Raw genomic sequence first — 12,671 nt, 5'->3', positions numbered from 1 at the left:
TTTTAGAGGGATTCTCCGTTTATAGTCGTTGAATCAAAATCCAACAGTCCGTATTGTCTGATCAAGAGGATCCCAAGACATTGCCTCGGAAAGGATCCAATTCAAAGAAATCAACTAATCACAGGAAAATTGGTAAAATATTAATGTCATTGTTTAAAAAAAGGTCGTGCTATTCATACGTTTATGTTTATTCTCATACCTACAAAATTAATGGGCTAAAATTAACAATAGTGTATATGAAGTAAGAAAATGGTGATAGTACTTTCTTTTAAAAAATGGTTAATTTATTCAATTAATAACGAAAATTAAAAAAGTATGTGAGAAATAAAAATAGTTGTATGATATCACACTTCTTAAAAAAAAAAAAAAAAAAAAAGTAAAACTCAAAGAGATGTGCGGCTAAGATTGTTTCCCCAACGCCGTCGACCAGACCAAGCAGTTCTTTCACCGAAACACCTGCGAAACAGTTCTCAGCCTCGACCAAATCTCAAATCCGAAATCCCAAAATCCGCCCCAAGATCCGAAATTGATCCGATTGTCGAACACCCAATGGCCCAAAACCCAAGACCCACAACAGTTCTCGAATCCCTGGGCGAAGAACTGATCAGAATCATCTCTCCGGTCTCCGTCTGTATGCTGCTGGTGGTCCTTCTGGTCACTGTCCTCACCGACGACGCTTCATCCTCGTCGGAGACGGTGACCTCAATCGCCACCATTGCGTACGACGAGACCGCCTCGGACTCCTCCTGGGACAAATTCGTAGGTGCCCTCTTAAACTCCCTCGTTTTTGTCGCCGTCGTCACTGTCGTCACGTTCGTTCTGGTGCTCCTTTTTTACCTGAGATGCACCAGGTTCCTCAAAATCTACATGGGTTTTTCGTCTTTTGTTGTTCTGGGTTTCATGGGCGGAGAAATCGCCCTGTTTCTGATTCAGGACTTTACTGTTCCGGTCGATTCGATTACGTTTGTTTTGGTGTTGTTCAATTTTGCTGTTGTTGGGGTTTTGGCGGTGTTCATGTCGAAAATGGCGATTTTCGTGACGCAGGGGTATTTGGTTGTGATTGGAATGCTGGTTGCTTATTGGTTTACGTTGTTGCCTGAGTGGACAACTTGGGTGCTGTTGGTTGCCATGGCATTGTATGATCTTGCCGCGGTTTTGTTGCCGGTCGGGCCGTTGAGGTTATTGGTGGAGCTGGCAATCTCTAGGGATGAGGAGATTCCGGCTCTTGTTTACGAGGCCAGGCCCGTGACTCCTCATGATTCTCAGGGTGCTGTGGGTGAGAGGAGGGTTTGGAGAGATAGGAGAAATGAGAATTCGAGTATTGGGAATGAGAATCCGAATTCAAATTCGAATCTTGGTGAGTTTGGCAATGTTGATAATGATTCGAGTTTGGTTAGAGCCGAAGAGGGGCGGATTCCAGATAGGGATCAAGAGCTATCTGCCCCATTACTCGAGCATGTAGCGAATGTTCAGCCTCGCAGGCAGGAAGATGTTGTGGCGAGTGAAAGTTTGCTGCTTGAGGGCATCGGATTGGGGTCCTCAGGTTCAATCAAGCTGGGATTGGGAGACTTCATCTTCTACAGTGTTTTAGTCGGGAGGGCGGCAATGTATGATTTTATGACGGTGTATGCGTGTTATCTTGCCATCATAGGTGGCCTTGGAGTTACTCTTATACTGTTAGCTGTGTATCAGAAAGCTTTGCCAGCTCTTCCCGTGTCAATAATGCTCGGCGTACTGTTTTATGTATTGACACGGTTCTTACTCGAAGTTTTCGTTGTACAATGTTCTTTGAACCTCATTATGTTCTAGAAGTGGAAGTTTTATAGCCAAAGATTGATAGGCAGCTGCAGAATGTATATGAAGCATGGGAGCATACTGCATGACACCGATGATTTCTCGTTGCAACTGGTATATTTCTTTTCTGTGAACTGGCTGCACGTCTGGATCTATATTGTTTCGTGAAGTTCATTTCAAATAGGGTTAGATTGTGGTTTTGAAGATCCATTGGAGTCCAACACCTGCAAAGTTGGGAGAAGGGAGGATGCTGTATGGATCGGAGCCTGGGAGGAAGCCCGAACGTCTACATTTGTTTGTACCAAGAATATCAAATCTTCGATTGTTTGTTTCAGCGGGATTCAGTTGCATATCGAAAGGTATTGCATTCTCCACGCCCCCTGTATCGATGTTTATATTGATATTAATCTCGAGCTTTCTTGTGTATATATGAATTTTTCATTCCAAATAGGCTTAATGCTTCGTATTAGCACATCAAATTCAATTCCACTTTGCACCCTAGCATTCTACCTAGCACATAATAAACAAAATAAACCTTACCTTAAATTGAATTTGTACTCGTATTAAAATGACCGCACACATTACTCTTTCGGGGACAAGAACATAGCCAGAACGGAGTTTGATCGTTCAGAACATCATCGGAATGACCAACATTAATATAAAGAATTTTGTGGCACGGCGAATGTTCCATGAATAGTAGGTTTTATGATTGTTTTTGTACAACTTTGAAAAACCGACTAAAAACCGTGAGTAATTTTCTCGAATTGTTTTTGTGAAGCACCTGGTTGTTGGATTTTGCCAAAAACTTTCCGCATAAGCATTGTTTAGTGAATTTTTGGACTGAAAAACGTAAAAATATTATAGAAAATACTAGCGGGTACTATAACATAGCCAAATCAACTTTAGGGCGACCGTTACACTCAAAATATTTCCCTATACGACGTTGTTAGAGGAGATATAGTTGTGTCTATTTGCCCTAACTCCGACGAGGACGAAAAGGCTTAGCCGACTCTCCTCTCCCTTAATGTAAATAATATCCCTTGTTCAAAAAAAAAAAAAATATCCGACGAGGACGAAAAGGGAAAATACAGCATTGGATTGCAAGAAATTAGTAAAGATGGGGACGCGCAATGGAAAGTTGAGAGAGAAAGAAACCCCTAAGTCTAAGCAGGGCCTTATATTTTTCATCTGGTTTCTCTCTCATCCCCTCTGTCCATTTCATTTTTCGGTTTTGTTTTTTCGTTTTTCGATTTTGTTATTTTCTCGAATTTTCAGTCTTACCCGTTACTCATAGGTTGCCGTCGACGCGAAACTGAGGCGGCTGATTTTCAGGCCGGTAAGGAATCATCATCGATTTTCCGAAGGCCGGAAGGTTGGCAGTCTCTCTGAGGGCACGTTTATTGGCATTTGGTTTTGCATGTAAGCTTAGTTATTTCTAATGTGTGTTTTCTCATTTGATATTATGAGTCTTGTTATACAATCATGAATTCAAATTTCATGAACGACAATTGTTAAGATATTTCTGTTAATCATGTTGAGCATACAATTGGAATTTTCAATTCGGAACACATGTATGAATTTATTCGAATCTTAGGGGGCAACGATCTTAGAATGCATTGTGATTTATGTTTCATATCGAATCAATGAATTCAAGGTTTTATGTCGGTAACAGAAAACCGAAAACTAAAAGCGAAATGGTTACTAGGAGAGCTTGCCTTTTTCGCACAATTTGAGTTGCAAATATCACGAAGAAGCTCTTCATGATCATTCATTCCATATGAAATTCAGTCCCTTAACTTTCGATTAGGTTTATTTGAGATTTTTAACGTATAACAGCGGATTGGTAACCTTATGTTTCTGTTTCGTTTTTCGATTCACAGGAATCTGATGGTTTTGGACTGCCGGAGGCAGAACCAAGACAATTTTTAGTTATGGAATCTGCAGATGATAGAACAAGGTTAAGCACTGCAGCTACAACTCCATGTGAAGTTGATAATGCGGCCAAAGGATTAGGCAGCAGATCAGGCGGATTAGGCTTGTCTGATCAGTTGAATGAGTTGAGGACAGATCCAATTACCGCTCCAGGAGAAGCTAATATTTCTACTGTAAGAGAAAGATTAAGTAACTCTCAGGTATCTGATTGTAATGAAGCCTTTGAATTGGGTGCAAATGCAACCCGTGCCGAGGATTTTGCCGCCTGCGCGGCCACAGATGCTGCGCAGAATGTGCAGCCTACTGATAGACTAGAAGGATCACATTCTCAACCAGCAGATGATGCAAACGATTCAGCAACACAATCTCCGCCTATGCAGATGATGGAGCGGCCAGGCGACCCTGCCTCCTCACCGTATAGGATTCCGGATTATGTGTTTGCTAGGAACAAATCAACAGCCCCATTGGAATGGAGCACTGAATCCAATGAGTCCTTGTTCAGCATTCAGATGGGAAATACGAGTTTTACCAGAGACCAGTTTAACTGGTTGTGTAAATCTGGTGAATTGGGTTTACCTGGTGAGGTAAATTACTTGCCTGGTGGTCCATGCAACATTGACTTCACAAGCAACCAGCCTCCGGCTAAGCAAACTGCACAATCAGCGGAGAATGCTTCCAATAAGTTAAGCACGGTGGTGGAGGAGCCGAGTCTGATGAGGGTAACTGAAGAGAAAGCTGCGGAAACCATGAGAGAAGTTCTAAGGGAAAATGCAGTGAATCATGAGAAAGAGAAGTCAACCACCGCCCGTGAGGGCGGCAAGTATCACTCGGCTCGCCTCTCTCATGCTTCGGATGGAAGTACAAGATCTTTTGCATTCCCAATGTAAGTTGCTGCCTTCCCATCTTAGTAAAATTTAAGGTTAAAACATATTTTTGATCAATGTAGTGTTCACAAAGTTACACTCGCCACTGCATTTTGAGTTGCGTCGAATCAGGTCCTTGTAGTTTGCAAACTGTTCTGACTTAAGGACATTTGTCAACTTACGTTGATTTCTTGTCCAAAATCCGTCAAATTTACTCTCCTCTGTGTCGCGTATGTGACGGATTGGGACAAGAAATTAACGGAAGTTGATGAGCGTCCTCGTGTTGGAACAAGTTGCAAACTACAGGGACCAAACGACACAGTCCACAATACCGGGACAATGTAGAACGTTGTCAAAACTACAAGGACTGAAATCGTGTCTCAGACAATGGCGGAAATAGCCTTAAATGCGCCGTTCAAACAATCTCACCGGAACAAAACCCTACTTGCAACTACGTACTTTTGCACGTTTGCATGTTTGAGCAAACATCTGAACCTTGTTTTTGTTCCATGAAGATTGTTAGGGGACATAAATGTTTCGCTACGGGGAGAAGGAACGAAACACAAGCACCAATCGGGGTCAACGCGAACGTCGCAGCGAGAATCGCAGCCGCAAACACCAAAAGAAACACCGAATGCGTCGTCTCCGGCCTCAAAACCAACCCCAATTGTACCCAAGTGCGGCTGGGGGCTGTCTTGCTTCTCTTGTTGCCCATCATGCTGTACTTAGAAAAAGTTCTTAACATTTTCTCTCCTTGGAGTTGTATGTGAGGTTAATATGTTTTTTTTTTCTTTTCAGAATTTATGTTAGATTAATTAAATTAATTATTTAGGTATTTCCAATAGGGAATGTAAATATTTGATCCATGGTAATGCAAGACGTCGCCATGTTCCATTTTTTTGTGTTCTTTTATTGCAATTATTAGGCGGAATGAGGTTAGGGAGTTCGAAACTATTACAATAATTTAGGGGATAGAGATTTTTGAACTCGAGACGCAGGGATAAAAACTTAACACTGTACTCACTAGCATATTGGAATTGGACCACATGTTCATACCATCAGTGTTTAAAATATCGATATAAGAATATGACCAGTTGTTTTCGACGGAAATTTGGTTGAGTAAATCAACTAATTTAGGTTTAATCAAAATTAGAGAAAAATTTCTCAAAAAAATTCAAAAGTTTAAAATTTGCAGTGTTCCGGAAAAATATATGTAGTTAATTCGTATATATCATCGATATATTGAATTTCCTATTTGTATTTCACCCTATTTCCATGTCGACCCTTGATTTTTCGAATATTCTGACAAAAATATTGACAATTTCGTGGACAAAATGATTTACGGTGGAAAAATTTAAGGGATCACTTCCATTGATTTTCATTGACAGAAATTAAAATAAAGAATTATGACAATTTCAGAGACCATTTTAGCTATAACGTTAAACTCAAATAACGTCGTGGATCCAGTTGTTTACAAGGCCCGCAGTTTTATAGTCCAACTCCAATCCAAAGCCGTTAGCCCAAAAACAATGGGAGGATAAAATGGTAAAAGAACGAAACGATATCGAAAGCGCGAGGGCGCCAAGTCAACAAAAGTCAAACCAAAAAACCCACCAAAGCTAAATTCGCGCTAAAAAATGATTTAAAAAAACAACGAAAATCTCCCGCCGAAATAAAAAACCCTTAAAAACTCACAACGCACACAGAGACTCATATCGTATCTCGCCACCTCCATCCACCTCCATCATTTCTAGAGAGAGAAACAAGAGAGAGAGAGAGAGAGAGAGAGAGAGAGAGAGAATGGCGAAGTTAATGCCGACCCCTGATGCGATTTCGACCATCTTGGCGAACAAGTCGCCGGACGAGTCGGTTGAGCTGCCGGAGATAGTGGTCCAGGTCTCCGATCTTATCCCTAGGGGAAAATCTTTCATGTGAGCTTTGCTTTCTCTGTTTGTTCTTCCCTTTTCTCGCTTTCTTTTCTTTGTGGGTTTTTATTTAGGGTTTTCTAGATCTGGTTGCTGTCTTCAATTTTTTTTGGGAATTTAAGTTTTGGGTTTTGTAAAATGAGTCTTGATTAGTTTGGAACGTGGAAATTTTGGGTGTGATCGAGCTTTTGTGTTTGTAATATGGTGTTCTAGGTTTACTGCTACTGATGGAAATGCGAAGCTAAAGGGGATGCTTTCCTCGAGGCTGGGTCCCCAGGTCACATCTGGGGAGATTCAGAATCTGGGTCTCATTCGCGTTCTCGGTTATTCTGTTAATTTCAATCCAAACTTGTCTGAAAAGTAAGCGTTTCGATTCGATTCCCTATGTCTGTCCCTCTTTTGAAATATTGTGAATGTAAGTGTTGATGTTTTTGCTTTGCTGTTTTCAGTTATCTGCTTGTAACAAAATGTGATGTAGTTTCGGCTGCACTTGAGGCGGAGGTGAAAAATGAGGTGAAAAAAGAAGATGTTGGGATTATCTTGAAGCCCAAGCAAGAAATGGCATCGAAATCTGTTGCCCAAATTGTGCATGAGCAGGCTGGGAAGTAAGTGGTTTCGTTTTGCTGCCAATCAGTTGTGACTATTTGAATTTATGATTGTGTATGTGTTGATAGTTTGATTTTGTATGAATTGATTCCAGTATGGCTCCGTCTGCGAGAATGGCTATGACACGAAGGGTTCACCCGCTTGTTTCCTTGAACCCTTACCAAGGAATTTGGACCATAAAGGTTCGTGTTACAAACAAGGGTACGATGCGTACATACAAGAACGCTAGAGGTGAAGGTTGCGTCTTCAATGTGGAGTTAACAGATGAAGATGTAAGCCAAAGACTCGTTTGATTTTGTTGGCGTTCTTCCAGTTTCCCAATTCTAATTGCTTAATGTATAGTGTGGTGATTCTTATGTAATGTAAATTTGTTTGTGTTTGTTTAGGGAACACAAATTCAAGCAACAATGTTTAATGAAGCTGCAAAGAAGTTCTTTGAAAAGTTTGAGTTAGGAAAGGTTTATTACATTTCAAAGGGGTCTCTGAGGGTTGCTAACAAGCAGTTTAAGACAGTGCAAAATGATTATGAAATGACATTAAATGAGTATTCTGAGGTGGAAGAAGCTAGCAATGAAGCGGCTTTTGTGCCCGAAACAAAATTCAATTTTGTTCCAGTTGACATGTTGGGTCCCCATGTTAATGGAAAGGAGCTTGTGGGTAAGCAACCCACTCCCAGAATCTGTTTTCGATGTGTGTTTTCTGTTTTCTCAATTGCTCATGTCTGATTTATATCCCAGATGTTATTGGAGTTGTTCAAAATGTGTCTCCTACAATGAGCATTAGAAGGAAGATCAACAATGAGAGTATTCCAAAGCGTGATATCACCATTGCTGATGATACGTAAGCTTACAACACTTGTCGAGTAACTGACTACACTTTTCCATATGTTTATGCTGTGTATTGAAACAATTTGTATTTGAACTGCAGGAAGAAGACAGTTGTGGTTGCTTTGTGGGGTGAGCTTGCAACTAGTGTAGGCCAGCAATTGCTTGACATCGCTGATCAATCTCCCATAGTCGCTATCAAGTCCCTCAAAGTTGGAGACTTTCAAGGTAGCCTAAAAGTTCATACAATAACATTGCAACGAATTTATGCATTCTTGAAAAACAAACAACTATCAAAGTTCCCGTTTTTGATGTACTCTTTTATATATTGTTGCAGGTGTATCATTGTCAACACTGAGCAGGAGCACAATATTGGTAAATCCAGAGTCACCTGAAGCAAAGAAGTTGCGGTCCTGGTAAGTTATTCTTCATCAGGATTTTACCGTAATTTTATCTCCATATGATTAAGTTTTCTCATAGCTGAAATAATGATAAAATTGACTTGATTGGCAGGTATGATTCTGAAGGTAGAGGTGCTTCATTGGCCTCTGTTGGCTCTGGTATGAGCCCATTAGCCAAGAGTGGAGGAAGGTCCATGTACTCTGACAGAGTCACCCTGTCTCATATATCCGAGGACCCGTCCTTGGGTGAGGATAAGGTATATTTACAATATCTACAGCTCTTAATTGCATACGAATCTTCAGTTAAGTAAATTTTGCAGTCTCAAAACTAATTAGTGAATTGTGATTGAACTGAATATTTTGTTTTGGTCATATGCAGCCTGTTTTTTTCAGTGTTAAAGCATTCATAAGTTCGATCAGGCCTGATCAGGCAATGTGGTACCGTGCTTGCAAAACTTGCAACAAGAAGGTGACTGAAGCTATTGGTTCTGGATACTGGTGTGAAGGGTGCCAGAAAAATGATGAAGAATGCAGTTTAAGGTAAAATACAGTTCGATATTTCATGACAAGGATGCTATTGGTGTTTGAATACAGATTCCCAACTTCTCTTATATCCATTTTGTTCTCTTTCCAGGTATATATCAGTTGCAAGAGTTACTGATGTAAGTGGGGAAACATATCTTTCGCTGTTCAATGACGAAGCTGAGAGTGTCATCGGGTGCTCTGCAGATGAACTGGACAGATTGAAATCACAGGTATATGTTTACAATTCACTTCAGTGTGCTTATTACACATGATTAACTCAACCATGAAAAAATAGCAGCTGGTTTCTAATTTTTGAAACTTTTACATTTTGTTTCAGGACGGAGACGACAATGAATTCCAACAAAAACTGAAAGAAGCAACTTGGGTTCCTCATCTTTTTAGGGTCAGTGTTACCCTGAATGAGTACAATAACGAGAAGCGGAAGAGGATAACTGCCAGGGCTGTTGCTCCGGTTGATTTTGCTGCTGAATCGAGGTTTTTGCTTGAAGAGATATCGAAGATGAAGGCCTCATAAGTTAATGGTATAGAAGGATGGTGAAGAATGAAATGGGTGTCTAGGCAGATGTAACTTTAATCTCTTTGATTTAGGGTTCTGCATGTTTGGGGAAGGGCAGTTGGGATTAATTGCAGATGTTGGTTCTAAACACCATGAAAAATGCCTGATAGTGTCGATCTAGTTGTATAGATGCACTTCTTTTATAATCCTTTATTCCTTTGTGTGATTCACATTTTTCTATGGATGCTGATAAGTTCACCGAATGATTTACTGATGGTAATTTAATCCGTCAAATCCGATCTCCGCAAGTAATCGATCTGAATGATTTGTTTTCAGGCATAAAATTTTGGGTATTTTACGGTTATAGGTAATCGTCGGTTAAATTTTTTGGTTTCGGATTTGGTTATGGTTATTGGGGTATCCCCTAAATCCATAACCGGAAATGAATCATTTCATCTATGAATAAAAAAATATAAATATTTATTATATGGAAAGGGGTTGTTAATAATCATGCATTATTATATATGAAATTAATTATCTACTTTTATATCATTAATAACAGGAATTATATACTTATAATTTTCAAGAGTGTAAATGTTTTTTAGGAAAACTAATGAAAAGGGTTTGAAAACTTTAAGTTTTAACTATAAGAACAAAATAAAGGGTAAAGTAAATAATACAATGATTGACTTTTTAGTGTAAAAATGTGGTTTTTCCTTAAAATGAACAGGTACCGCGGGTTTTTCATTAAAACTCCCATGTTTTTTAGTAATATAAAATTTTAATATTACTTATTGGATGCATTGTATCAATTGTATTAATAATACCAATTTATTTAATATCTTTTTTTTTTTTTTTTAATATTCTTCATTTAGTTAATAATATAAATATCATAATGGGGAAAACCATTCCCCGATCAAAAATCTGTCACCTAATGGGTTCGGTTATGGGGAAAACTTGTTCGGGGATTCTACGGGTTCGGGAAAAATAAATGGGTTCGGGTATGAGGATTAGGGATAGGCAAATACCCATTGGTTATGGGTAACCGCGGTTATCCGGCCATTTAAATTTGACGGTTACGGTTATGGGTAACGTTTAGATAAATAAACAACCCGTGAAATTTAAATGGGTGATTATGGGTGTTACCTGCGGTTATTTAACCGTTTATTTTAATATATGTAAAACTAAAAAAAAAAAAAGTTTCTAACTAGGTTTAGTATCCCGGTATATATTTGGTTATAAAGGGTCATATAATATATATATATATATATATATATATATATATATATATATATATATTAATGCCTCACTTGAGAGAAAAATATAGTTGATAGAAAGGACTAATGTTTAATATATGTGATTGAATGTGCTAAAACATTAAAGTGTTTGACAATTTTGTTTTTGAGTCTTTTGGAGTTTTGACCAATTCAAGATAATGATTACCTTAAGCATTTAGAAACATGTTATTATTAAATGATGCGTACCTGTATATATTACTAGAGTTGTTAGAGATTGAAGTGAAACGGGAGCCATGTATTATTCTGTTTATTTTCTTCACTAGTATCAGATAAAAGAAATGAATGTAGAGGGACAAATGAGGAAAACATGATTATTACTTTCTGCTTTTCATCTTTTTGTACTACCCATACGATACAAGCATACGTCTCTTTTAATGCATGTAAAAGGCTTACACATCAAAACAATAAAAACCAAACTTCTACTATTTAAGCAATATAATTTTGACTTCTATTCTTCCACTTTCCACCCTTAGTCATATGTGGTTGTTTTATTTATGTGGACATTCACACCAATTTCATAACATAAATCATTACTTGAGTATTTATAGTCTCAACAACTACTAATGTTAGTGAAAAACAATTCAAGAATTAATTACAAAAAACAAAAAAGCACAACTTTGTATTACTTGTAGGGTAAGTAACCCCATTATTTTTCTTAAAAAAGGCACAAGGTACGGAGAAATATCATTACAGTAATTCCCAAGCCTATCTTTTCTCTTTATGCAGCTACACCCCTCTCTCTCCTTCAGTTAAATTTAGGCCACAACGCATTGTTAAACACGCTCCTGACACTGAGCTAAGGAACTGAATGCTTGTTTACTACGAAGCCGTTCACAATATTCATCAAGCAATCCAAGTAATCTATAAAACATGGTTTCAATTTCGATATTTTTTCAGCAATGGTTGCATGAAACATTCATCATGAAGTATGAACTCTAATTTTACGTTTTTTTTTTTCAAATTATAGATTCAACTTAAATTTACTGTTCTTATAATTGTGGTGAATTGAATATGCGTGAATAAGAGAAGAAAAAAAATGGGATTTTTCAAGGGAATTGTTATTGGCATTCCAAAAATCTCATTCTACACTCCAAATGACACACCCCGACCGAGATCAGGGCATGCTGGCCGTCACACGAAGGTGACGTAACCATGTGCGCGTGCGGAAGCTATTAAGATAGTAATAAAAAGTACGAATAATTAAAAACCTAAAAGCATACAAAGTACTAGTGTAGGTGAGACACAATTCAGAGCAAGTCTACAACAGTCCAAAAGGAAAAGATACGACATATTTACACCCGAAGGTGACCCTACAATGGTGAGTGTCTGTCAGAAATGCCGGGACGCCCTCTGGGATATACCACCGAACTTGCTAGACCACTAGAACCTGGAGGGGCGAAAAACAAAAGCGTGAGTGGGCAAAAACAAAGTTCTTTGAAAACTCTTTAGCAAAACACATTCTAACCCCTCGCCGTAAAACCTGTATACTTCCCAGAAAATGAACATATATACGTATTTATAGGTATGTCAATCATGCTCCATGATATGCCATTTATGCTCGAGAATATGCCATGACAGAATCTCATAATCAAATATAAATGCTCAAGCGTAAATCACATCAACAACATATAAACTGGCAGCCGGGAGTCACCTAACGTGACATGTACCGCTGCACCTAGAGCTCCACGCTCAACTCAATCACTGAATCTGCACACGAGTCGGAACCACCTAACGTGGTCTGTACGACAAGCTGGGTGTATTATATATATGTATGCTCTAGTGCTACGATCACGTGAAGCTGGCGATAAATCGCGGGTCACCTACAAGTCGGAACCACCTAATGTGATCTCTACGACAGGCTTGCACCTAACTTGGATCCAAGACGAGCATGCGGTGCTGGTGAACATACACGTGAAGGCTGTGCCCTGGCCCTGGACGGGAGCACTAACACCGGGGGTGCAGATTATGAGCTCTCTAAGCATCTCA

The 12,671-nt window shown here is 39.0% G+C and overlaps 3 protein-coding genes across 4 annotated transcripts; all 3 read left to right on the top strand.

Annotated features, from left to right (window-relative positions):
- The first annotated feature begins 549 nt into the window (after positions 1 to 549).
- On the top strand, positions 550 to 2,242 carry LOC148691077 (presenilin-like protein At2g29900). The gene has a single exon (XM_088684350.1). It carries the CDS (start codon positions 550 to 552, stop codon positions 1,807 to 1,809), a length of 1,260 nt encoding a protein of 419 aa, XP_088540476.1. The 3' UTR covers positions 1,810 to 2,242.
- LOC137713087 (uncharacterized) lies at positions 2,014 to 5,483 on the top strand. Of its 2 annotated transcripts, XM_068452340.2 has the most exons (4): positions 2,014 to 2,153; positions 3,089 to 3,213; positions 3,675 to 4,609; positions 5,105 to 5,483. In XM_068452340.2, exons 3-4 carry the CDS (start codon positions 3,726 to 3,728, stop codon positions 5,316 to 5,318), a joined length of 1,098 nt encoding a protein of 365 aa, XP_068308441.2. In that variant the 5' UTR covers positions 2,014 to 2,153; positions 3,089 to 3,213; positions 3,675 to 3,725; the 3' UTR covers positions 5,319 to 5,483. The 2 variants fall into 2 exon arrangements, with proteins under 2 accessions (XP_068308441.2, XP_068308439.2); XM_068452338.2 differs by lacking the exon at positions 3,089 to 3,213 and having other exon boundaries at positions 2,034 to 2,153.
- Positions 5,484 to 6,296: 813 nt separating this feature from the next.
- LOC137713866 (replication protein A 70 kDa DNA-binding subunit B) lies at positions 6,297 to 9,650 on the top strand. The gene is made up of 12 exons (XM_068453219.2): positions 6,297 to 6,520; positions 6,728 to 6,874; positions 6,964 to 7,119; positions 7,215 to 7,392; positions 7,507 to 7,777; positions 7,858 to 7,960; positions 8,048 to 8,172; positions 8,282 to 8,360; positions 8,458 to 8,602; positions 8,725 to 8,885; positions 8,980 to 9,100; positions 9,208 to 9,650. The coding sequence occupies exons 1-12, from the start codon at positions 6,390 to 6,392 to the stop codon at positions 9,403 to 9,405; spliced, it is 1,815 nt and encodes a 604-aa protein (XP_068309320.2). The 5' UTR covers positions 6,297 to 6,389; the 3' UTR covers positions 9,406 to 9,650.
- Positions 9,651 to 12,671: the final 3,021 nt, after the last annotated feature.

Source organism: Pyrus communis, chromosome 14 (genome assembly GCF_041283825.1).
Source record: "Pyrus communis isolate YQ-2024b chromosome 14, ASM4128382v1, whole genome shotgun sequence".
Taxonomy (NCBI): Eukaryota; Viridiplantae; Streptophyta; class Magnoliopsida; order Rosales; family Rosaceae; genus Pyrus; species Pyrus communis.
The sequence above is the reverse complement of the archived record's forward strand: the minus strand, read 5'-3'. Positions and strand labels throughout refer to the sequence as shown.